This window comes from Euleptes europaea, chromosome 12 (genome assembly GCF_029931775.1).
Source record: "Euleptes europaea isolate rEulEur1 chromosome 12, rEulEur1.hap1, whole genome shotgun sequence".
Classification (NCBI taxonomy): domain Eukaryota; kingdom Metazoa; phylum Chordata; class Lepidosauria; order Squamata; family Sphaerodactylidae; genus Euleptes; species Euleptes europaea.
In genome coordinates this window covers 5,741,175-5,763,633 of record NC_079323.1, presented here as the reverse complement: position 1 = coordinate 5,763,633, position 22,459 = coordinate 5,741,175, and the positions used below count along the sequence as shown (strand labels likewise).

The 22,459-nt window shown below is 47.2% G+C and overlaps 1 protein-coding gene across 1 annotated transcript in view; it reads left to right on the top strand.

Annotated features, from left to right (window-relative positions):
- Positions 1 to 22,459, top strand: part of RSF1 (remodeling and spacing factor 1) — a 60,527-nt gene that overhangs the window by 9,995 nt on the left and 28,073 nt on the right. Inside the window, exons 2-6 of the mRNA XM_056858730.1 lie at positions 13,235 to 13,326; positions 14,204 to 14,296; positions 15,603 to 15,808; positions 17,767 to 17,918; positions 20,555 to 22,224. Of these exons, the coding sequence (XP_056714708.1) occupies positions 13,235 to 13,326; positions 14,204 to 14,296; positions 15,603 to 15,808; positions 17,767 to 17,918; positions 20,555 to 22,224 (2,213 nt within the window). The remainder of the gene's footprint in view (positions 1 to 13,234; positions 13,327 to 14,203; positions 14,297 to 15,602; positions 15,809 to 17,766; positions 17,919 to 20,554; positions 22,225 to 22,459) is intronic.

Here is a 22,459-nt window from a genome sequence, read left to right as displayed (position 1 = left end):
AAACCCAAACAAAGGGGAGTTGAGGGAGGAACATGATTGCTTTCTTTAAGTATTTCAAGGGCTGTCACTTAGAGGAGGGTTGGGAGCTGTTCCTGTTGGCAGCAGAGGATAGGACTTGCGATAATGGGTTTAAATTGAGGACAGAAAGATACCGGCTGGATATTTGGATTTTTTTTTTTACAGTAAAAGGTGTTCGACAGTGGAATCAGCTACCTATGGAAGTGCTGAGCTCCCCCTCACTGGCAGCCTTTTAGCAGAGGCTGGACAAGCACTTGTAAGGGATGCTCTAGGCTGATCCTGCATTAAGCAGGGGGTTGGACTATATGGCCTGTATGGCCCCTACCAACTCTATGACTCTATGAGTTCTCCCCTTCTGCTAGTTGGGCCAGAGCTGGAATTCGAGGAGGAGCGCTTGAGGGGTACCTGAAGATGACAGACGGCAGTGAAGCATTTGGCAGCATGGGGCTTGGTGCAATATGGCTCCCACAGCAGGTGGAGGGCAGTGAGGTTCTGCAGGGGGTTGGCCAGGAGGTTGGGAGTAGCACCAAGACAGAGTTCACGCATGCACACGTCTCTTTCCATTCTCTGGTTTTCCTGTGGCATGCTGAACAGCTCCCACCTACTCTCCAACTTTCCCCCTTCCTACCATGAACATATGAAGCTGCCTTATACTGAATCAGATCCTTCGTCCATCAAGGTCAATGTTGTCTACTCAGACTGGCAGCGGCTCTCCAGGGTCTCAGGTGGAGGTCTTTCACATCACCTACTTGCCTAGTCCCTTTAACTGGAGATGCCGGGGATTGAACCTGGGACCTTCTGCATGCCAAGCAGATGCTCTACCACTGAGCCACGGCACCTCCTCTATGAAGTTACTGTTTGCTGGAGGGCTTCCCCCCTTCATTATTGCCACAAAGAGGGAGGGGTAGATGAGAATGTGAGAAGCTGGTGAGGAGGAAAGAAGGAGAAGGATGCAAAGGGTTGGTGTGGCCATTCGGGAGGGTTGGCCTGTGACCCACTTCCAGAGACCCACTGTCTGGGAAGAAGTGATGTTCAGGTCCTTTGCCAAGGCAAGAGGTCACACACCTTCCCTAAGCAATTTGTTCCGCTCTTTACAACTCTTCCTTAGATGTTCCTGTGAACAGGTAGGAGGCCAGAACATGAAAACGCGAAGATCTGAATAGGTTACGCCATGAGTTCATGACTCAGATCGACCTAAGAGCTGCTCTTAACGTTTTTCACTAATACAGAAGGGCTGCGTCACTAAACCACAGGAAATAATTTTATTTACAGTTTTAACTTGGATGTTCTGTACATGTTCTCTACGAAAACCCCTTTCCCCCCTCTGCACCTCATGGCATTCTCTAGCTTAACTCTCCCTCTGCTCCATAGGGTGTGGTCTGTTTGTGGTACCACAACTCCGCTTCGCTATGCAGGCATACCTTGGAGATATTGCGGGTTTGGTCCCAACGAATATTGCAGTAAGGCGAGTCGCACTAATTCCTTGGTTTCCAAGTGCATATAAAAGTTATGTTTACACAATACTGTAGTCCAGCGGATCCCAAACGGTGCTCCGCAAAACATCCCCTAGTGCTCCATGAAGAGATTGGAAAGAAAAATATGACTGTCATTCGGTTTAGTGTATAGGTGCTAGGTGAAAATTCGTTACCTGTGACGAATTTCTCTCCTGAAAAGTGCTCCATGACTCAAAAACTGCTGTAGTCAGTTAAGTGTGCAATAGCATTATGTCTAAAAAAATTACTGTAACAAATAATGAAAACGTTTGAAATATTGCGCGAATTATCAAAATGTGACACAGAGACATGAAGCAAGCACATGCTGTTGTAAAAATGGTGCCGATAGATTTGCTTGGGAACATAATATCTGTGATGCACAATAAAGCAAGGTATTCCTGTATCTCTTGCCTTCCTCTGTTGGTCTTTCCCACCCTGGGTTTCTTTCTGAGCTCCCCTCTTGTTCCCCTGATTTCCTTCTTCGGTCTTTTTTTCTTGCAGCTGTCCCATTTCCCCCCCCCCCCCATCATGTCTGATCCTCCTAGCTGTGGTTGACAGCAACACACTCAGCAAACTACCAAGTGTGGGTTCTCAGACAGAGCAGCCTTTGGGCACCCGTGGCCAGGAAAAACTGGGACCTGCTTTATTATGCACTTTTGAAAACACGAAGAGGAGGAGAAACAAAGAGGATGTGATGTAAGCATTCTCCGCCCCTCCCCGCTTTTGGTGGCTTGAGCAGGCCATAACTGCTTCCACACATTGCAATGGATGGATAGTTGGATTCTAACTTCAGGATATTTGGAATTCTGTCTCCTGTGAAAGGTCTTTGGAATCAAAGAAGCATGAAGTCACTAAATGAATGAAATGAGTGAACATGTTCATGGAGGAGAGGGCTACCCATGGCTATTAGTCAAAATGGATACTAGTCATGATGCATACCTATTCTCTCCAGGATCAGAGTAGCGTGCGTATTCTATTAGGTGCTTTGGAACACAGGCAGGACAATGCTGCTGCAGTCACCTGTTTGTGGGCTTCCTAGAGGTTGGCCACTGTGTAGAACAGACTGCTGGACTTGATGGGCCTCGGTCTGATCCAGCAGGGGTTTTCTTATGTGGTGATGGCTTCCAACTTGGAAGGCTTGAAGAGGGGAGTGGACATGTTCATGGAGGAGGGGGCTATTCATGTCTACTAGTCAGAATGGATACTAGTCATGATGCATGTGTATTCTCTTCAGGATCAGAGAAGCATGCCTATTCTATTAGGATGCTGCTGCAGTCATCTTGTTTGTGGACTTCCTAGAGGCACCTGGTTGGCCATTGTGTGAACCTACTGCTGGACTTGATGGGCCTTGGTCTGATCCAGCAGGGCTTTTCTTAACATTCTTAATTTGCATTTGCATGCATTTATTTATATCCCACTTTTCTCCTCAAGGGGAACCCAAAGCGGCTTAGGACATAATTCTCCCCTCCTCTATTTTCTCCCAGCAGCAACCTTATGGGGTAGGTTAGGCTGAGAGAATGTGACTGACCCATGGTCACCCTTCACATGGTAGAGTGGGGATTTGAGCCAGGGTCTTTCAGGATCCTAGCTGGACGCTATCCACTACTGTCCCAGCTTTCCTTTGGCCACCAGGCTGTGTGTTGACGCAGGATTGGGTCAGACAGTTTTTGGAGTAGTTGTGATGCTTAAGGAGGAAAAAATGGCTTTAAATGCCTAAGTTTTTTGTTTCCCTATCTCTGCTTCTGTTGCTCATCTCTGTTGTTGCTTTGAGGAATCATAGCGTCTGTGTGACTGATTAATACCGGGGTGGGAAAACAGGAATCCAATACTAATACCCAGCCTCTTGAGCTAATATTGACCTCCAAAGCAGTTTCCATCCAAATCTAAAACCATTTTTTTTAAACAAAAATCTTTCAGCCAGCAGAAAGGGGCCTTAAAAAGACCAATCAGAGGTTTCCAGGGTCCTAGGCAAATAATAGCCAGCATGGTGTAGTGATTAAGAGCAGTTGTTTGGAGTGGTGGACTCTGATCTGGAGAACCGGGTTCAATTCCCCAGTTCTCTACAATGAGCGACGGACACAAATCTTGGTTTCCCCACTCCTGCACATGAAGCCAGCTGGGTGACCTTGGGCTAGTCACAGTTCTATTAAGAGCTCTCTCAGCCCCACCTACCTCCCAGGGTGTCTGTTGTGGGGAGGGGAAGGGAAGGTGATTGTAAACCGGTTTGAGTCTTCCTTAAGTGGTAGAGAAAGTCAGCATATAAAAACCAACTCTTCTTCTTCTAATAGTAATACTACTACTACTGCTATTACTACTAATAATAATCATAATAAATATTTTTAACAGCTTAAAGGAATACCAAGTAAGCACCCAGGGTCTTGGTGATACCGTGGAAAAGACCCTGCTTCTTTTTATCTGGGCACCCACTCGGCTTCTGAGGGTGGGTTGTTTGGAACAGGGTATCAGCCGCAGAAAGACTGCGTGGAAGGAGTCCGCCCGTCATGTTTTTCAATCATAGGCAATTGAGGGGTTTAAGAGTAAGAGGCAGCTCTTGGAATTGTGCTTTGGAGGTAAGCTGTTAGCCAGGGGTACTAATTTCCTGCATTGTGCAGGGGGTTGGACTAGATGACCCTGGTGGTCCCTTCCAACTCTATGATTCTATGATAATTCTTAGGGCTCTTGGGATTTTCTGCGTTGAGCAGCTGTTTGGAGATGGTCTATAACTTAGGCTCACTCTATGATAGGTTTCCTCCCCCTTTGCTTCAAATAGTGCTGCATGGTGTGAGTTTCACCTTCCAATAAACTGTTCTTTTAGGATTGTGTTGTTTCATGAAATCATTCCAGGAGAAGCTCTGAAGGGTGGGGGGAGCATCTTTTGAATTAGATACTGTACCGCGTGCCGATTTACTAACTTGAACACCACTAAGAACATAAGAAAAGCTCTGCTGGATCAGCCCAAGGCCCATCAACTCCAGCAGCCTGTTCACATGGTGGTCAACCAGGTGCCTCTAGGAAGTCCACAGACAAGATGGCCACAGCAGCACGCTCCTTCCTGTGTTCCACAGCCCCTAAGATAATAGGCATGCTCCTCTGATCATGGAGATAATAGGTATGCATCATGACAGGTATCCATTTTGACTAGTTTCCCCCTCCTCGGATAGCTCTCTCCTCCATGAACATGTCCTCTGCTTGCTTGTGTGGTGTAGTGGATGGAGTGTCGGACTGGGACTCTGGCCGCCCCGGGCTTTAATGCCCACTTCTACTGCAGAAGCTCACCAGCTGACCATGGGCCCGTCGCAAATGCTCGGCCTGGCCTACCTCACGGTTGCTGTTGTGAGAAAACCGAGGAGGGGGAAACCAGTGTTCTGAAGCCACTTTGAATCCTGGATGGGGAGAGAAAGGGGGATAGAAATAAATAAATGCAAATGCTTATGTGGTATATGTTGCAAATTGTGCATAGGGCAGGGGCTGTAGCTCAGTGGTAGAGCATCTGCTTGGTATGCCGAAGGTCCCAGGTTCAATCCCCGGCATCTCCAGTTAAAGGGACTAGGCAAGTAGGTGATGGGAAAGACCCCTGCCTGAGACCCTGGAGAGCTGCTGCCGGCCAGAGTAGACAGTACTGACTTTGATGGACCAAGGGTCTGATTCAGTATAAAGCAGCTTCATATGTTAATTTGTACATAGTCCATATTTAAAACCAAAAGTCTTCAACCATGCTTTGCTGTGCAAGCTTTAACGTCCATGGTAGTTTTATTCTGCTTTGTATTTGTTCCATGGGGATGGTGCCTGACTATTCTGCGTATTCTAAACGTTGGAACTGCGACATGAAAAATAGGCCTCCTGTCCTCTGCTGCACGGAGAGAGTTTGCTGTAAAGATGCTGATAGCCTGCTTGGTGGAAGAAGTTATCAGTCTCTGAAAGGCAGGCCACCTGTTTAGTGTGTGTACCCAATGAAGGGGCCATGCCTCATTGGTAGAGCATTTGCTTGGCACCCAGAAGGTCCCAGGTTCAATCCCTGGCATCTTCAGCTAAAAGGATCAAGCAATAGGTGATGTGAAAGGCCTCTGCTTGAGACCCTGGAGAGCTGTGGAGGGGGGCTATGGCTCAGTGCTAGAGCATCTGCTTGGCATGCAGAAGGTCCCAGGTTCAATCCCCGGCATCTCCAGTTAAAGGGACTAGACAGGCAGGTGATGTGAAAGACCCCTGCCTGAGACCCTGGAGAGCCACTGCCAGTCTGACTAGACCAGTGGCTCCCAACCTTTTTTTGACTAGGGACCACTAGGACTTTTTTGTTCGGTGCAGGGACCCCAAGGTTCAAAATAAAAATTCAGAGAATTTGAAAATAAACTTTAATCATAACTGTTATTCAAATATTATTCTAAGTTTAATGTTTAACTATGTTTTTTTTTATAATAGAGAACTTTTAATTGAAAAGATTAATTTATTATGGGTTTATAACTTTGTTTCGCCGACCTTAATTTAGTTCTCGCGGACCCCTGGGGGTCCGTGGATCCCCGGTTGGGAACCAGTGGACTAGACAATACTGACTTTGATGGACCAATGGCCTATTCAGTATAAGGCAGCTTCATGTGTTCATATGTGTTCACTCCTGCAGTGCTGGAGGAAGAGTCTTTTCCCCGCGCAGCACCCCTGTGACTCTCACAGGAGTCCATCTAGAATCAGGGGTCCCCAACGTTGCATCCGCTGACTCATTTTCTGGCGCCCTCCAAGTGTTTTTAGGAAGTGGGAGGGGCCAGGAGGGGCTTTTGTTCTGCAAGGCTTCTGATGGACCATTGGAGATCTGATTGGCTGTGCCGATTTTTAAAAATGTCGCTTTGGCAGCAGCTGACACCACAGCGCAAGGATGCACACTGTGTTCCAGAAGTTAAGCTGTGGCGATCATTTGGTGGCTGGCTCCGCCTCATTCGGCAGCCATTCGTGGTAGCCATTTTGCTGCTCCACCCACCCTGCCGTGTCAGAACTCCAAGTATTCCCGCAGGCTCAAAAAGGTTGGACACCCCCGGTGTGGAAGGAAGTAATAAGGGCCCCACATTTTTGCATTGGTAGCTGCAGAAGAAGCTTCATAAGGCCCACATCGCAGACTGTAAATTTCTCGATACTTCGCTGTTGCACATTTATGGCTTCTGTCATCCTGGCGCCCGTTAAACTGGACTGAAGCGTGTGTGTTTTTTTGGGGGGGACTTTGTTATAGCCGCTGACAAAACAAATAAAAGGGGGGTATCCTGCTGAAAGGAAATCTGTTTCTGCCGATTACCTTTGGCGGCCCTGGTGTTCTCATGCGGTCTGGCCGCATTCAGGAAAGCGCCTTCGGTGTGTGGAGCCTAAACGTTAAATGTGCAGAACACCTTTCATCTCTCTCCCCGCCCTCCCACCCCCCTCCCGCCCAGCAGCTTTGTCTTGTAATGTTTTTCCAGCCTTTCCAGTTTTCAACAGCTCTTTGCCGTAAGGGCAGTAAGGAAGGCAGATCAATATTCCATTAGGTCTATGCTGGATCTGTGCTGGATCATGGCGGTGTCTTTGTTCCTTTGCCTCTCCCTTCTCCCATGGGCGCTTGCTCGTTTCCTGCCTAAATTTAGAATGTAAGCTCCTGAAGGCAGGGCCCTGTCTTTTGCGGCTTACAGTGTTCCACAAAGCACCGTGCACACTTGGGGGGGTTGGTGCTGGAAAGAACTGTCTTTTGTAACGGAGGGCCAAATCCAGTTTTTCATCCAGAATCCTTTTCCATGGGACGATTCTTACTTTGTCGAAGGCTTTCACGGTCAGAGTTCATTGGTTCTTGTTGGTTATCCGGGCTGTGTGGCCGTGGTCTTGGTATTTTCTTTCCTGACGTTTCGCCAGCAGCTGTGGCAGGCATCTTCAGAGGAGTAACACTGAAGGACAGTGTCGAGACACTGTCCTTCAGTGTTACTCCTCTGAAGATGCCTGCCACAGCTATTGGCAAAACGTCAGAAAAGAAAATACCAAGACCACGGTCACTCAGCCCGGATAACCCAACAAGAACCAATGATTCTTACTTTGGCTACAACTTTTGTCTTAAATTTCTTGTAGTGGCTGCGCTGGTTTTTGTGAACCATCTTTGGGAGCTAGCGGTTAAACTCTTAGGGTTGTTTAGCTTGGAAAGAAGGCGGTGAAGGGGAGACATGATAGAGGTCTATAAAATTATGCATGGTACGGAGAGAGTGGACAGGGAGAAGCTTTACTAGAACTCAGGGTCATCTGCTGAAGCTGGCGGGTGAGAGATTCAAAACAGATAAAAGGAATTATTTCTTCACACAACGCATAGTTGAATTGTGGAACTCCCTGCCCCAGAATGTGGTGATGACTGCCAACTTGGAAGGCTTTAAGAGGGGAGTGGACATGTTCACGGAGGAGAGGGCTATCCATGGCTACTAGTCAAAATGGATACTAGACATGATGCATACCTATTCTCTCTGGGACCTGATGAACCTGGGACCTATTATATTAGGTGCTGTGGAACACAGGCAGGATAATGCTGCTGCAGCTGTCTTGTTTGTGGGCTTCCTAGAGGCTTCTGGTTGGCCACTGTGTGAACAGACTGCTGGACTTCATGGGTCTTGGTCTGATCCAGCAGGGCCTTTCTTATGGTCTTACGTTGTTATGTGGGATGGTTTCCAACTTGGAAGGCTTTAAGAGGGGAGTGGACATGTTCATGGCGGAGAGGGCTATCCATGGCTACTAGTCAGAATGGATACTAGTCATGATGCATACCTCTTCTCTCCAGGATCAGAGGAGCAGGCCTATTTATTCTATTAGGTGCTGTGGAACACAGGCAGGATGGTGCTGCTGCAGTCGTCTGGTTTGCGGGCTTCCTAGAGGCACCTGGTTGGCCACTGTGTGAACAGACTGCTGGACTTGATGGGCCTTGGTCTGATCCAGAATGGCCTTTCTTATGGGATGACAGTGGGTGTTGCAGTGCCAAAATTGAAGGGAATTGACCGTGCAGGCCTGGATTATTACCAGAATGCTGCTCTCCCCAGTGCTACTTTCAGTGGGAGCTAGGATTGTCTAAATACATGAAGCTGCCTTATACTGAGTCAGACCCTTGTTCTGTCAAAGTCAGTATTGTCTGCTCAGGCTGGCAGCAGATGTCCAGAATCTTGGGAAGCAGTCTTTCACCTCATCTACCATCTCGTCCCCTTTATTAAAGATGCCAGGGATTGATCCCGGGGACCTTCTACATGCCAAGCAGATGCTCTGCCACTGAGCCACAGCCCCTCTCAGCTGTAGTCTCCTCCCTCCTGTCTGTCTGCAAGGCATAACCCATCAGAAAAAAAGCTACAAGCCTCAAAAATGGCCGCCAGCGTCAGGACGCGGGTGGGACTTGCAGTGCCCTAAATGACAGGAATTCGAACTGTTCCTGTCGGCAGCAGAGGGCAGGACTCACAATAATGGGTTTCAGTTGTGGGAGGAAAGGTACCGGCTGGATAGCAGGAAACATTTTTTTATAGTTAAGAGTTGTTTGACAGTGGAATCAGCTGCCTAGGGAGGTGGTGAGCTCCCCCTCACTGGCAGTCTTTAAGCAGAGGCTGGACAAGCACTTGTCAGGGGTGCTCTAGGCTGATCCTGCTTTAAGCAGGGGGTCGTACTAGATGGCCTGTATGGCTCCTTTCAACTCTTTGATTCTATAAGTTGTGCACTATTGCAAGGAAAGTTTCTCGAGTGACAATTAAAGCCCTTCAAAATACATTCGGAGTTTTGGCCCTGGAAACTGTTCCACTTGACATGGGTCCACTCCATGGCTCAGATGACATTTGAACCACCTGCTCAGTTTAGGTGCCATCCGTTGGATCTCATGCAACCCGCTCGTCCGCCATTCTAAGGCACGGGGAGACCCTCCTCTTCCTCCTGCCTGCAATAGCTGCCTTGGCTTCTCTGGCAAAAAGTTGGTGAACTTTCCTGTGCAAGACACCTGTATGTTGCTGCTCAGCTGAGAAGATCAAGGTGAATCCTGATGAATATGAGCAGAGCAGCTCTAGGCGAAAAGGAACTTTCCTTATGTCCCCCCCCCTTTGGTGGACCTCCAGGTGCAGTGTGGGGGGTAGTCTGTTGCTGGAGGAGGGAGTTGTTGAAAATCAGACATTCCCTTCCCCATCCCATGGCCAGAAATGCCTTCTGCAAGTGGGGGAACAAACAGGAGGAGAGGCTCCAAGCCTCTCTCTCCCCAGTGTCATTTTATTTTCTTTGTTCTTCTACTCCTTCCTCTTCCCAAACAGGTCATTACCTCGCTCACAATAAAACGCATTAAGAGTTAGGCAGATTGCGAGCCGGGAGGACCATCAGATCTCTTCCCAAGAATGATGTCATTGTTTCCTCGCGCTGACAGCGTTGTGCTCCACACATCAGGAAACAAAAGCAGAAAGCCTACGAGGTGCAAAAGTTGTGGATGAGTAATCCCGTTTCAAGTGAGAAGGGCTTGTCAGCAGGAGACGGGAATCTCAAGATGCTCCGGGATTTATCATCCACAACTCGGTATATATTTAAAAAACAAAACAAAAAAACCCTTCTGCATCCTTGTGGTTTACTTCTTCTTGGCTGGCGAATGGATGCAGCCCCCTTTTTCAGAGGACTCTGTGCATCTCAGAGGCTACTCGGTGGCCCAATTATAAAGTGCTTTTTTTTTTTTTGCCAAAGCAGCGCAGAGGTTTATACAGCCACGCTCAGTCATCCGTGGCAAGCGGGGACAGAACCTGGTTAGCTTTGCACTACTTTGCACCACTTTGTACCTTACTTGGGTGGAAAGCTGGCATATAAACGTTTTAAGTAAATCAAATCCAAAGGGTTTTTAAATGGAAGAGAAAAACAGGGAGCCAGCATGGTGTAGTGGTTAAGGGTGGTGGTTTGGAGCGGTAGACTCTGGTCTGGAGAACTGGGTTTGATTCCCCACTCCACTGGAGCGGCGGAGGCTAATCTGGTGAACTGGATTTGTTTCCCCACTCCTACACACGAAACCAGCTGGATGACCTTGGGCAAGTCACAGCTGTCTTAGAGCTCTCTCAGCCCCACCTACCTCACAGGGTGTCTGTTGTGGGGAGGGGAAGGGAAGGTGATTGTAAGTCAATTTGATTCTGCCTTAAGTGGTAGAGAAAATCGGTATATAAAAACCAACTTCTCCTCCTCCTCCTCCTCCTCCAATGGCAAAAAAAGAGAATACTGCCATCCCTTGCTGTTGAAATCCTGGATATAGCTTTACGCTGACATCCAAGGTAAAAGAACCTTTCGGATGCATGTGCACCATTCTAGAAGGTGAACAAACTTTGTAAAAATTGCCACAGTAGATATGTGAAGACCTGGGAGAGAAAAAAACAGAATTTTTTTTGGGGGGGGGGAGAAACAGGTGTGTTTCTTTTTTTTGCCAAAGAAATTTTTGATGGAAAAATTTGAAATTTTGCGGAGCACTAAAATTTCCTTCAGTGTGGAGAGGGTTGGACAAGATGACCCTGGTGGTCCCTTCCAACTCTATGATTCTATGAAATATTTTCTCTTTTAGAATGAGTGAAATGCTGTTAGTCCAGGGGTCCGCCAGTTTTTTTGAGACCGCAGGCACCATTGGAATTCTGACACAGGACAGTGGGCACGATTACGAAACAGCGGTTTCAGGAGGTGGACAGAAAACAGCAATTGGTGCAAGGGAAAAGTATTTAATAATTAAACTGCCTCTACGCATTTTGCATACGCTTCCTCGGGGGGAACTCTCTTAAACGTCCCAAGCAAAAAGGCAAATGGGGTCTTGAGCAGCATCAACAGAATCAGCTGAATCAAAATGCCCTCCTCCCTGGTTGTGTTTGTATGTCTGCATATTCTTAGTGTGTGTGTGTATGTACACACAAACACACACATACAGTAAGAATATGTAGACATACACAGCCAGGGAGGTGGGCCTATAAGAGTTACCCCTACAAAGTTATCCTCACAAAGCAAATTTATTTGATTAGTATATTTAATTAGAATTGTATCCCACCCTCAATCCCTGGCAAATGTCTACGTATTCTTATTGCAGATGTCTACATATTCTTATTGTCTCTCTCTGTGTGTATATATATACATAAACACCCACACAATAAGAATATGTTGACATACAAACACACCCAGGGAGGAGGGCCTATAAGAGTTATCCCTACAAAGTTATCCTCACAAAGCAAGTGGGGACCTGGAAGCAATTTGAAGGGTGTCACATTGGAAATTGCTGTTTTAGGTCTTATTCTTGAAAGGAGAGCATCAGTGGCAAAATTCCCTAAACTCTTTATTAAGCTATAGAACACATTTGCCAGAAAGGCAGGTGACCAGTTGAGGAAAGGAAAGCCCATTTCTCCCTCAAAAAGGGGTGGGGACTCAGTGACTTTTTATCTTGCCGTTGCATCTCCTCTTTGGATTCCTTCCCCCCCCCTCGAGACATAGTGAATATCTCTGCATAACGGTGATCTCTATAGCTGTTGCGTAAAGGGACTTTTAAAGTTGCCTGTGCTGTTGCTGCTGCCCCTCCCTCATTTCTCTCTCCCCACCCCCCAGCATCTGTGCCAGGCATGCCTTCCCTCTCATCTTAGTCTGGCTTTCCTTCAATTCATTCCACTCCTCCTCTCAAACAGCCCCCGCCCCCAGCACAGGGAGCCTACCCCTTGATGGCTCTTTGTTATGCTGCCCTGGAACTGTAGTGTTGTTGAAGAACTTTAGAAGGACAGGCATACTTAGTTTTATTGAACTTCGCAGATATTGTGCTCTCAAGCGAGTCTATCGGTGTCATTTTCCCAACAGTATGTGCTCACTTCGTGTCTCTGTGTCACATTTTGGTAATTCTTGCAATATTTCAAACCGGGGTGGGGGAACTGAGGCTCAGTGGTAGAGCATCTTCTTGCCATGCAGAAGATCCCAGGTTCAATCCCCGACATCTCCAGTTAAAGGGACTAGGCAGGTAGGTGATGTGAAAGACCTCTGCCTGAGACTCTGGGAGAGCTGCTGCCAGTCTGAGTAGACAATACTGACTTTGATGGACCAAAGGTCTGATTCAGTATAAGGCAGCTTCATGTGTTTATGTGTGTTTTCATTATTATTATAGTACACTGTTGTTTTAGACATAATGCTATTGCACTCTTAATAGGCTACATTATAGTGTCAAAATAACTTATATGCGCTGGGAAACCAAATAATGCCTGTGACTCAGTTTATTGTGATATTTGCTTTTATTGCGGTGGTCTGGAACCAAACCTGCAATATCTCTAAGGTATGCTGGTACCCTGCTGGATCGCACCATGATATATCTAGTCCAGCATTCTTTCCAAGAATTCCATCAAGCGATAAGCGGTTTACCAGAAATTAGACAGCCATCCACGAGCGGACCTTGATCTACCTTCTGTCTTTCCGCTGATGCAATATTTGTTTCCAACCCTTCAGTTCTAGGAAGCATCAGATCCCAATTTTGAAAGGTGCCTGAAATTACTGCTTTCCCTTCTGATGAAGGGAGCTCGGACTCTCGAAAGCTGATACCCCGACAATCTTGTTGGTCTCTAAGGTTCTGCTGGACTCTAATCTAGCTCCTCCGCTTTCCCTTCATAGTCCATCTTCTATTCCCAGGTTTAGTTCTCCTAGTTTTAAGGTCACAAAGATTCACATTGTGTTATGTGTCCAGCATTAGAACTTAATTCAGGTGTGAATGTGTGTAATGTTTCTCCTTCTCTTGCTGTTTGTAGTTCCCAGAGAATTGGTAGAACTTCATCTGAAACTGATGAGGAAGATCGGGAAGTCCGTCACAGCAGATCGATGGGAAAAATACTTGATCAAGGTATGCTGTTTTGACATTACATATTTAGAAATCCTTGTATCAGATTATGTGTGATAACTATCAAATGCCTGCTATTGCGGCTGTTGAAGGTTCCCCTTGTCCAGTTTTAGTCTTTGTGACCTCTTAATCATGAAGATCAATGCTCCTAATCTTGACCTATTTGATTTTACCAGTGTGTTTTCATTAATTCCTTCTCTGCAACCTGAAATTGTTTTTACATCAGGAATCTTCAGACTTTGCTGTCTCCTTATAGGAATCCTGTGTGTGGTCAAGTCACAGCTGATCTATGGGCGACCCCGTAGGGTTTTCAAGGCAAGAGACGTTCGGAGGTGGTTCACCATTGCTTGCCTCCACATTTACTCCACGTGGGCTGAAAGAGTTTGGAGAGAACTGTGACTAGTCCAAGGTCACCCAGCAAGCTTCATATGGAGTGGGGTATCGAACCCTGTTCTCCAGTTTAGAGTCCACTGCTCTTAGCCATTATACCACACTGTACTGCACGCTGTAGCAGCCCTAATACGCCAGCCTAGCCCAGTCTCACTGGAGCTCGAAAGTTAAGTAGGGTTGGCCATGGCCAGCACTTGAATGGGAGACCACCAAGGAAGTCCAGAGGGGTATAAAGCAATGGCAAACCACTTCTGTTCTTCTCTTGCTTTGAATGCCCCATGGGTTCTCCATGAGTTGTTTGCGGCTCGAGGGCACACTTTTACCTGTAGTAGGAATGCTGTTTTGTTTCTTAAATGTTTGTCCTGCTGTCCGTTTAACAAGCCCAGAGTGGCATACATGTGCCTTTTTGTACGCCCAAAGGTATGCTTCAGCATATGCATGCCCCTGTTGAATCCCTCAACAGTTAACACATAAGTATCCTGTCTTGTAGATGTGTCAAGAATTCAACAGCACCTGGGCGTGGGAGATGGAGAAGAAAGGATATCTTGACATGAGCATCGAATGCAAGCTGGGAATCTTAAAGGTAAATGTGCATGCTGTTCAGAACAGCGCGGTCTCTTTCTTGGGGTGAGCGCCACTGATTGCCAAAATGTTGTTCAGAGGATTGGCGCCATGCTGTGAATTTGTGCGCTCCCTTCTCCTTCCCTCTCACACCGATTCCCGTCTCCGCTTCTGAGTTGCTTTGCGCCCTCTCGCCGCGATGTCTGAATTGGGCAAACTGTGGCTTAGTGCTGACCTTCAGCCTGTGGTTGGAATGGGGTTTGCCAGCCGTTGTTTGGATATCCTCCCTAACCACAGCAAATTAGAATCATAGAGCTGGAAAGGACTTCCAGGGTCATCTAGTCCAATCCCCTGCCAATGCAGGAAATTCACAACTACCTCCCCCCCACACACCCCAGTGATCCCTGGGCCAATCTGGAGGAAGATGGTTTCCTGACCCCAAAGTGGTGATTGGCAATTCTCTGGGCATGCAAGAAAGGGCCATGAGAGCCGAGCACTGGCTTATCCCTTCCTGCCCTCCCTCTCATGTTCTGCCTAGGAGATGTGAAAGACCTCAGCCTGAGACCCTGGAGAGCTGCTGCCAGTCAGAGTGGTCAAGTGTTGACCTTGATGGACCAAAGGTCTGATTCAGTTTAAGGCAGCTTGAGGAGTTAAAGAGCATGAACAGGGATAACAGATGGCATTGGATTTTTAGTTATTTACGGACTCTGAAGTTGGGAAGGAAATTTTCCCCCAGATCAGATTTGTAGCAGCTTGAGTGGATGGGTGGGGAGTGGTTTCCCCACTCCTACACATGAAGCCAGCTGGGTGACCTTGGGCTAGTCACAGTTCTCTTCGAACTCTCTCAGCCCCACCAACCTCACAAGTTGTCTGTTGTGGAGAGAGGAAGGGAAGGAGATTGTAAGCCGGTTTGATTCTCCTTAAAAGGTAGAGAAAATCGGCATATGAAAACCAACTCTTCTTCTTCATAAAGGCCACAGCTGAGGGAAATCCTTTGCCTAAAAAGCTGCCTCGGCATGCCGTTCGATGCCAAATAACGGAGCTCAGATGTCTCTTTTAAAGGAAAGGAAGCTGAAAGGTGCAAACTGCTTGCTTTGGTATCTGACGTATAATATATTTTTTAAGATCGCACTGTAGTAACAGAGGCCGAAATCATCCTCCTGCCCCGTCAACTCATTTGTAACCTCATAAAATGGATCTCAGAATGAACCAAAATCTACTCCCTTGTGTCATGAGGTCTGATACTGGCGTGTGGGGTGGGCAGGAGGGACAGCGCTCTCTCCTCCGGTGCTGCTTACCTTGCCCTCCTTTCCCCTGCTCCCTTGTAGTACCTTTGCGAGTGCCAGTTCGATGACAATCTGAAATTTAAGAACATCATCAACGAGGAAGACGCGGATGCCATGCGCCTCCAGCCGCTCGGCAGAGACAAGGACGGCTTGACGTACTGGTACCAGCTGGACCAAGAGCATAACGTCCGGGTGTACGTGGAAGAGCAGGATGATCAGGATGGGTCTTCGTGGAAGTGCATCGTCAGGTATTTCCTTGCTCTAAGGCAGGGGTCCCCAACCTTTTAGAGCAGGGATGGCGAACCTTTTTTCCGCCAAGAGCCATTTGGATATTTATAATATCATTCACGGGCCATACAAAATTATCAACTTTAAAATTAGCCAACCAAGCCCCAAGCAGGCAGCTGCCCCAGATGACCCCCCCAGGGCGCGGGCAAGCAGGCAGGCATACAACCGGTGGTGCACTCGCCCACCTGGTGGCCCAGGATGGTCTGTTGCACCAGCCGGGCGTAGCCATCCAGCCGCACACCGGAGTTGCTCCTGCTCCGCATGGTTGGGGCCGGATTCTACAGCCGGCTCCTGCTACCTCCGCCTACAGGGATGAAATGAGGACACACTGGATAAGAACTCCCCCCCGCCGCGCATTCTGGCCCTGCCCCCTTTAACCCCTCCATTGTCGCCACTTCCTCCCCCAGCTTTTTTGTAGTACAGAGGGATTACGCTTCTCCATGGCCCGGGTGGGAAAGGGTTAACACAGTTTCTTGGGTGGTCCTAGCAGCTCCATAGCTAACGACTCTTCTTCAAGGGGGGAAAAAGGTTCCTTTTCTCAGCAAAACCAACTCACATCCACCTTGGATAGAGGCTATTCCTGTCCACGGGAGGGGGCGGATCACCAGTCTTAGAACCTTCTGAGCTAGAGATCTGCCAGGACCCACGAAGGGCCAGACCAAATGATTTCGCAGGCCTTAAACGGCCCCTGGGCCTGATGTTCCCCACCCCTGTTTTAGAGCCTGCAGGCACCTACTGGTTCTTTGTAAAGCAAGGTGGTGTAGTGGCCCAGAGCACCTTCTGTCAGCTGTGTCTGGCTCGCCAGCTTGCTCCTTCCTTAGACTGGGCTGACCTGGCCATGGTGTCCCATGCTTTTGTAATCTTACGGTTTGATTACTGTAATGGGCTTTACGTTGGACTGCCCTTGAAAGCCCGGAAATGGCATCTGGTTCAGAATTCGGCAGCCCGATTATTGTCAAGGGTTCTCTGAACATAAAAACACAAGAAAGGCCATGCTGGATCAGACCAAGTCCCATCAAGTCCAGCAGTCTGTTCACACAGTGGCCAACCAGGTGCCTCTAGGAAGCCCTCAAAGAAGACGACTGCAGCAGCATTATCCTGCCTGTGTTCCACAGCACCTAATATAGTAGGCCTGCTCCCCTGATCCTGGAAAGAATAGGTATGCCTCATGACTGGTATCCATTTTTACTAGTAGCCATGAATAGCCCTGTCCACCATGAACATGTCCACTCCCCTCTTCAAGCCTTCCAAGTTGGCAACCATCACCACATAAGAACATAAAAAAGCCCTGCTGGTTCAGGCCAAGGCCCATCAAGTCCAGCAGTCTGTTCACACAGTGGCCAGCCAGGTGCCTCTAGGTAGCCCACAAACAAGACGCCTGCAGCAGCATTTTTCTGCCTGTGTTCCACAGCATCTAATATCACAGGCATGCTCCTCTGATCCTGGAGAGAATAGGTATGCATCAAGACTAGTATCTATTTTGACTAGTAGCCATGAATAGCCCTGTCCTCCATTATCATGTCCACTCCCCTCTTAAAGCCTTCCAAGTTGGCATCCATCACCATATCCTGGGGCAGGGAGTTCCACAATTTAACTATGCATTATGTGAAGAATGTATCTCACCTATTCTAAAACAGATAAGTTGGCTGCCAGGTTGTTTGATTTAGGGTGCTGTTGACGTAATGGGAGGGGCCATGGCTCTGTGGCAGAGCCTCTGCTTGGCATGCGGAAGGGGTTCAATCCCTGGCATTTCCAGGTTAAAGGATTAGGTAGCAGGTGACATGGAAGATCTCTACCTAGGACCCTGAATAGCTGCTGCCGGTGTGAGTAGACAGTACTGACTTTGATGGAACAAGGGTCTGATTCAGTAGAAGCCAGCCTTGTATGTCGTATTACACGCTTCTTATTTTTCATCCAGAAGCCGAAATGAGCTGGCTGAAACGCTTGAACTCCTGAAAGCACAAATCGATCCCGCTCTACTGAAAAACCAGCAACAGGAGAGCTCCTCGCGAGAGAGCCCCAGCATCGAAGACGAAGAGGCCAAAAAGGAGGAAGAAGCATCAGCCCAAGGTCTTGCTACTTTTCTTGCCTAGGCGTCGTGGCCTTGGTATTCTGGCAAATTTTTACTCGAATAACGGGTGTGGGGGTGCCTTAAAATAAATATCCTTTGGAGCAGTGGGGGGATGCCTACTCACCATTCATCCCCATGAATGGAATGAAGCACCCCAAAGAGGTAATGTTGCAGCTGTTTTGTTGCTGTCTGTTTAAGAACCCAGCACCCCCCATAGCTTAGAAAGCCAGGTGGAAATTAATGTTGTCTTTGCTTAGTCGGGCAGATGGCAGGTGAGAAGAAGGGGAGGGAGGATGAAGAAGAAGAAGAGTTGGTTTTTATGTGCCGACTTTGTCTGCCACTTAAGGGAGAATCAAACCAGCTTCCAGTCGCCTTCCCCTCCCCACAACAGTCACCCTATGAGGTAGGTAGGGCTGAGAGAGCTGTGAGTTGCCCAAGGTCACCCAGCTGGCTTCATGTGGAGGAGTGGGGAAACCAACCCAGTTCACCAGATTGGCCTCCGCTGCTCATGTGGAGGAGTGGGGAATCAAACCCGGTTCTCCAGATCAGAGTCCACCACTCCAAACCACCGCTCTTAACCACTACACTATACTAATGGGCAACACCAGCTGGCTCTTGTGCCCGTCATCTCAGAAGCCACAGGAGAGGGGAGGGTTCATGGCTTAGTGGCAGAGCATCTGCTTGGCACGTCGAAGGTTCCAAGTTCAATCCCCGGCATCTCTAGTTAAAAATGACCAGGCAGTAGGAGATGTGAAAGACCTCAGCCTGAGACTGCAGAGCTGCTTCCAGTCTGAGTAGACAATGCTGACCTTAATGGGCCAGTGCTCTGGGGAGAAGCTGTGGCTCAGTGGTAGAACATTACTTTGCATGCAGAAGGTCTCAGGTTCAATCCCTGGCATCTCCAGTTAAAGGGACTAGGCAAGTAGGTGATGTGAAAAACCTTTGCCTGAGACCCTGGAGAGCTGCTGCTAGTCTGAGTAGACAATACTGACTTTGATGGACCATGGGTCTGGTTCAGTATAAGGCAGCTTCCTGTGATTCAGTATAAGACAGCTTTGCAGGGAGGGCTGTGGCTCTGTGATAGAGCCCCTGTTTTGGATGCAGAAGGTCCCAGGTTCAATCCTTGGCATTTCCAGGTATCAGGCAGGAGGTGTTATGAAAGTCCTCAACCTGAGACCCCGGAGAGCCACTGCCGGTCAGAGTGGACAAGGGTTGACCTTGATAGACCAAGGGTCTGATTCACTATAAGGCAACTGGATGAGTTCGAGAGCATGAACAAAGATAACAAACAGACGAAGCTGGATTTTTAGTTATTCACAGACTCTGAGATTGGGAATGAAACTTCCTTCCAGATCAGATTTGTAGTAGCTTGAGGGGATGGGTGAGGAGAATCCTCTGCGACTTGTGGCTTAGTTTATTGCCTGTATCTCAAGCTACTTGCCCTGTGAACGCTTTTCCTTTGGAGCACTTGCTGTATACTTTTTGGCACACCGTAGGTTAGGTTGCATAGTAATTGGCAAGAGGATGGTATATGGCTGGCCCTGCCTTTGTCTGTTCTATCTAGTCTTTCGGACTCTTCCCTTTCTTAGTTATAGACTTAAGTGGTTTAATGCTCTTCCTAGAGAACCCTGGGAAATGTAGTTCTGGGCGAGGGGTAAGCTAAAGATGTACAATAGAGATGTGCCAGCACTGCAACAAACTGTAATTCCCAGGATTCTTTTGGGCAAAACCATGGTGGTTAAAATGGTGCAAAACAAATATATGTTTGCAGTGTAGATGTATGCTATAATTTCGTTTAACAAAAATGTTCGCTTGGTTAAAAGTGTCATCTGAATAATTGCTTTTTAAAAAACTTATATTTGTTATTTAATAATGGAAACAGAACAAAAATATAGAAAATACAGAATAGAAAACATAATATACCTAAAAAGATACAAATGAATAACATAGAAGTGTCAAATAGTAATAACCTAACTGAATTTGCTACACAGTATACTTTTAACCTGAAATATTATAACTACTTTCATGCATTCTTTTACTCTAAACTACCCCTGCAAAACATCACTCCCTGTATGTTTTTAGGTAGTTTTATATTTCTAAAATAATGAAACGTTATATATTCTATCTTTCTATGTTTAACTCTAATCCTATATGTTGATAAATTCTAAATAAGAACATTGAGTAAAACATATAGGTTTAATTGGTCACACAGTTATAACTAATTCAATAAATTTAATCATCTCTTCATTATACTGGTTTACATCGAATTTCTACATACAACATGGCACTATTCTTGATTAAATTTATTCTTATTAAGTCTATTTTGACATAGAAAATCATGTTCTCACAATATGTATGTACCATGACACCAGATTTTGAGAAGTCGATACGAAATATAATCTCCATTTGTTTTGAAATTCTTTGCTTGGCCTTCTGTTCACATAGTTCGTGAGATTTGCCATCAACACATATTGTGCTGTCTTGTCCTTCCAATCCTCTATTTCCTCATCTGAATAATTTCTTTTGCACAATATTTAGCATTACACTGTAGAGCGCTGGGTGCAATTGCAAGCCGTTCGGTCTTGGGGAATTAGAAAAAACATTTGGCTTACGATTGTTTTGTTTTTGAAAACAGAAAGCAATTTAATAAAAGAAAAAGAAGAGATAAAAGAAGACCTGCCAATGGAATCAGAGCCTCCTGTGGCTTCCGAAGGGGAGAACACGATAAAATTAGAGAAGATGGAGGAGAGAGAGATCATAAAACTGCCAGTTATAGTGAAGCTCGAGAAACCCATGGAGAACAACGGGGAAACACGAATTACCAAAGAAGAAAGCGACTCTTTTAAAGAAAACGTGAAGCCCATCAAAGTGGAGGTGAAGGAAAATAAGCTTGAGCCAAAAGACTCAAAAGACATGAACAGCAGTGCGGAGAAGCCCGCTCACGAGCCCGAGAGACTCGGGTTCTGTGTGAACGTTAGAACTCCCCAGGAAGTTGTAGAGAGAACCGCGGAAGAAAGTGAGAAGCTGAAAAATGACCAGCAGGCCAAGATCCCTCTGAAAAAACGGGAGATTAAGCTGACTGACGATTATGACAGTCCGCTGAAAGGGCCTTTGCGGAAATGTATCACCCCGACCAAGGATGTTTTGAAGGAGGAAGGGAAACCAGAAGAAGAGACTTTTAAGAGAGTTCCTACGATCACTGATGGGAAGTTCCTTGTGAATGGGGAGGTCAGCAGCGAGAAAATCATGCCAAATAACAAGTTGGATCGTTCCCCTGACACTAAGGAGGACTCTGCTAGCTTGCCAAAGGAGAAGAACGGCATAAGTGGGGAGAAAATTCTAGAAACTGTTAGTACGATAGTAAGAACGAGCGATGCGGAGAGAAGTGTTTTGCATACAGGGAAGGATGTTGGTGGGAGGAGACCTGAAATTTCTCAGAAAGTGCCTTCAAAGGAGGAAACCAGTCCTCCAGCGAAGGAAGGCGTGCTTGACGCCAAGACGTCAGAGGTGATCATGGCAGCCCCGTCAGTCGCTGGCAGGTCCCTCAAGAAAGCTAAAGAACCTGTCAGAGAAAAAGACAGACTGCCACTGCACGAGGAACTCCTTGATAAGTCCAGAAAGACATCTTCCCCGAGGGAGCTGGTTGGCCCATTGGACGAGGAGGGTTTCAAAAGCAAAGATGACCCCCGGGAGATACCGGACTTAACGAGAGCAGGTGCAACTCCACTGCCCGCTCTGGCCCTCTCCTCTGAGAAATCCGCTGCTGAAAAAGAGGACTCCGATCCTCAAAGCACACTCCCCGATGCAAAATCAGGACTCAGGGAGCAAGATTGTAAACCCCAGAAGGAGTCTGAGGCTGTGGGGAGAGAGGCGCCTAAATTGGACAACTCCCAAAGTTCTGCCGAGGAACATTTGGAGAGTAAAAAAGAACCTGTGAAGAGCAAGTGTAAATACAAGCTGATCTCCGACGAAGAAAGCTGTCTGACAGAAAACAGGGAAATCACCTCTGAGCGGCAGAAGGAGGGGATCAAGCTCACAATCCGAATTTCCAGCAAGAAGAAAACCGACCCTTCTCCATCAAAGGCTCAGGAGGCCGAAAAGGAGGAGGTGGTCAGCATCGGCCGCATCTTAAGGAGGTCGCCCCGGATCTCAAAGCCGACGCCCAAGATCGTGGAGACCCGAGACCAGAAGCCCGAGAAAAAGCGGGCTGAGGAAGAGGAAGAGAAGCCAGCCCCGGTTCAAAAGCCAGACAAGAAAGAGGGCTCAAAAAAGCAAGAGAAGGAGGTGAATTCCAAGGCTGGCAAGGTAAAAACGATGTTCGAATTTCCTTCTGTTTTAGGATGGCAACTGCCAATGCTGCTAGAAAACCCGAATTTGCTGAGGAACTTTAATTTTCTCTCCCCCACCCCCTGTAAATTATGCAAATCTATATAGTTCTGGATAGTTATAAATAATGTTGCTGCACGTTTGAAAGATGTGGGGGGTAGGAACAGTATTTAAATATGTAATAGCTTACTGCTCATTCTAAATTCTCTGACCT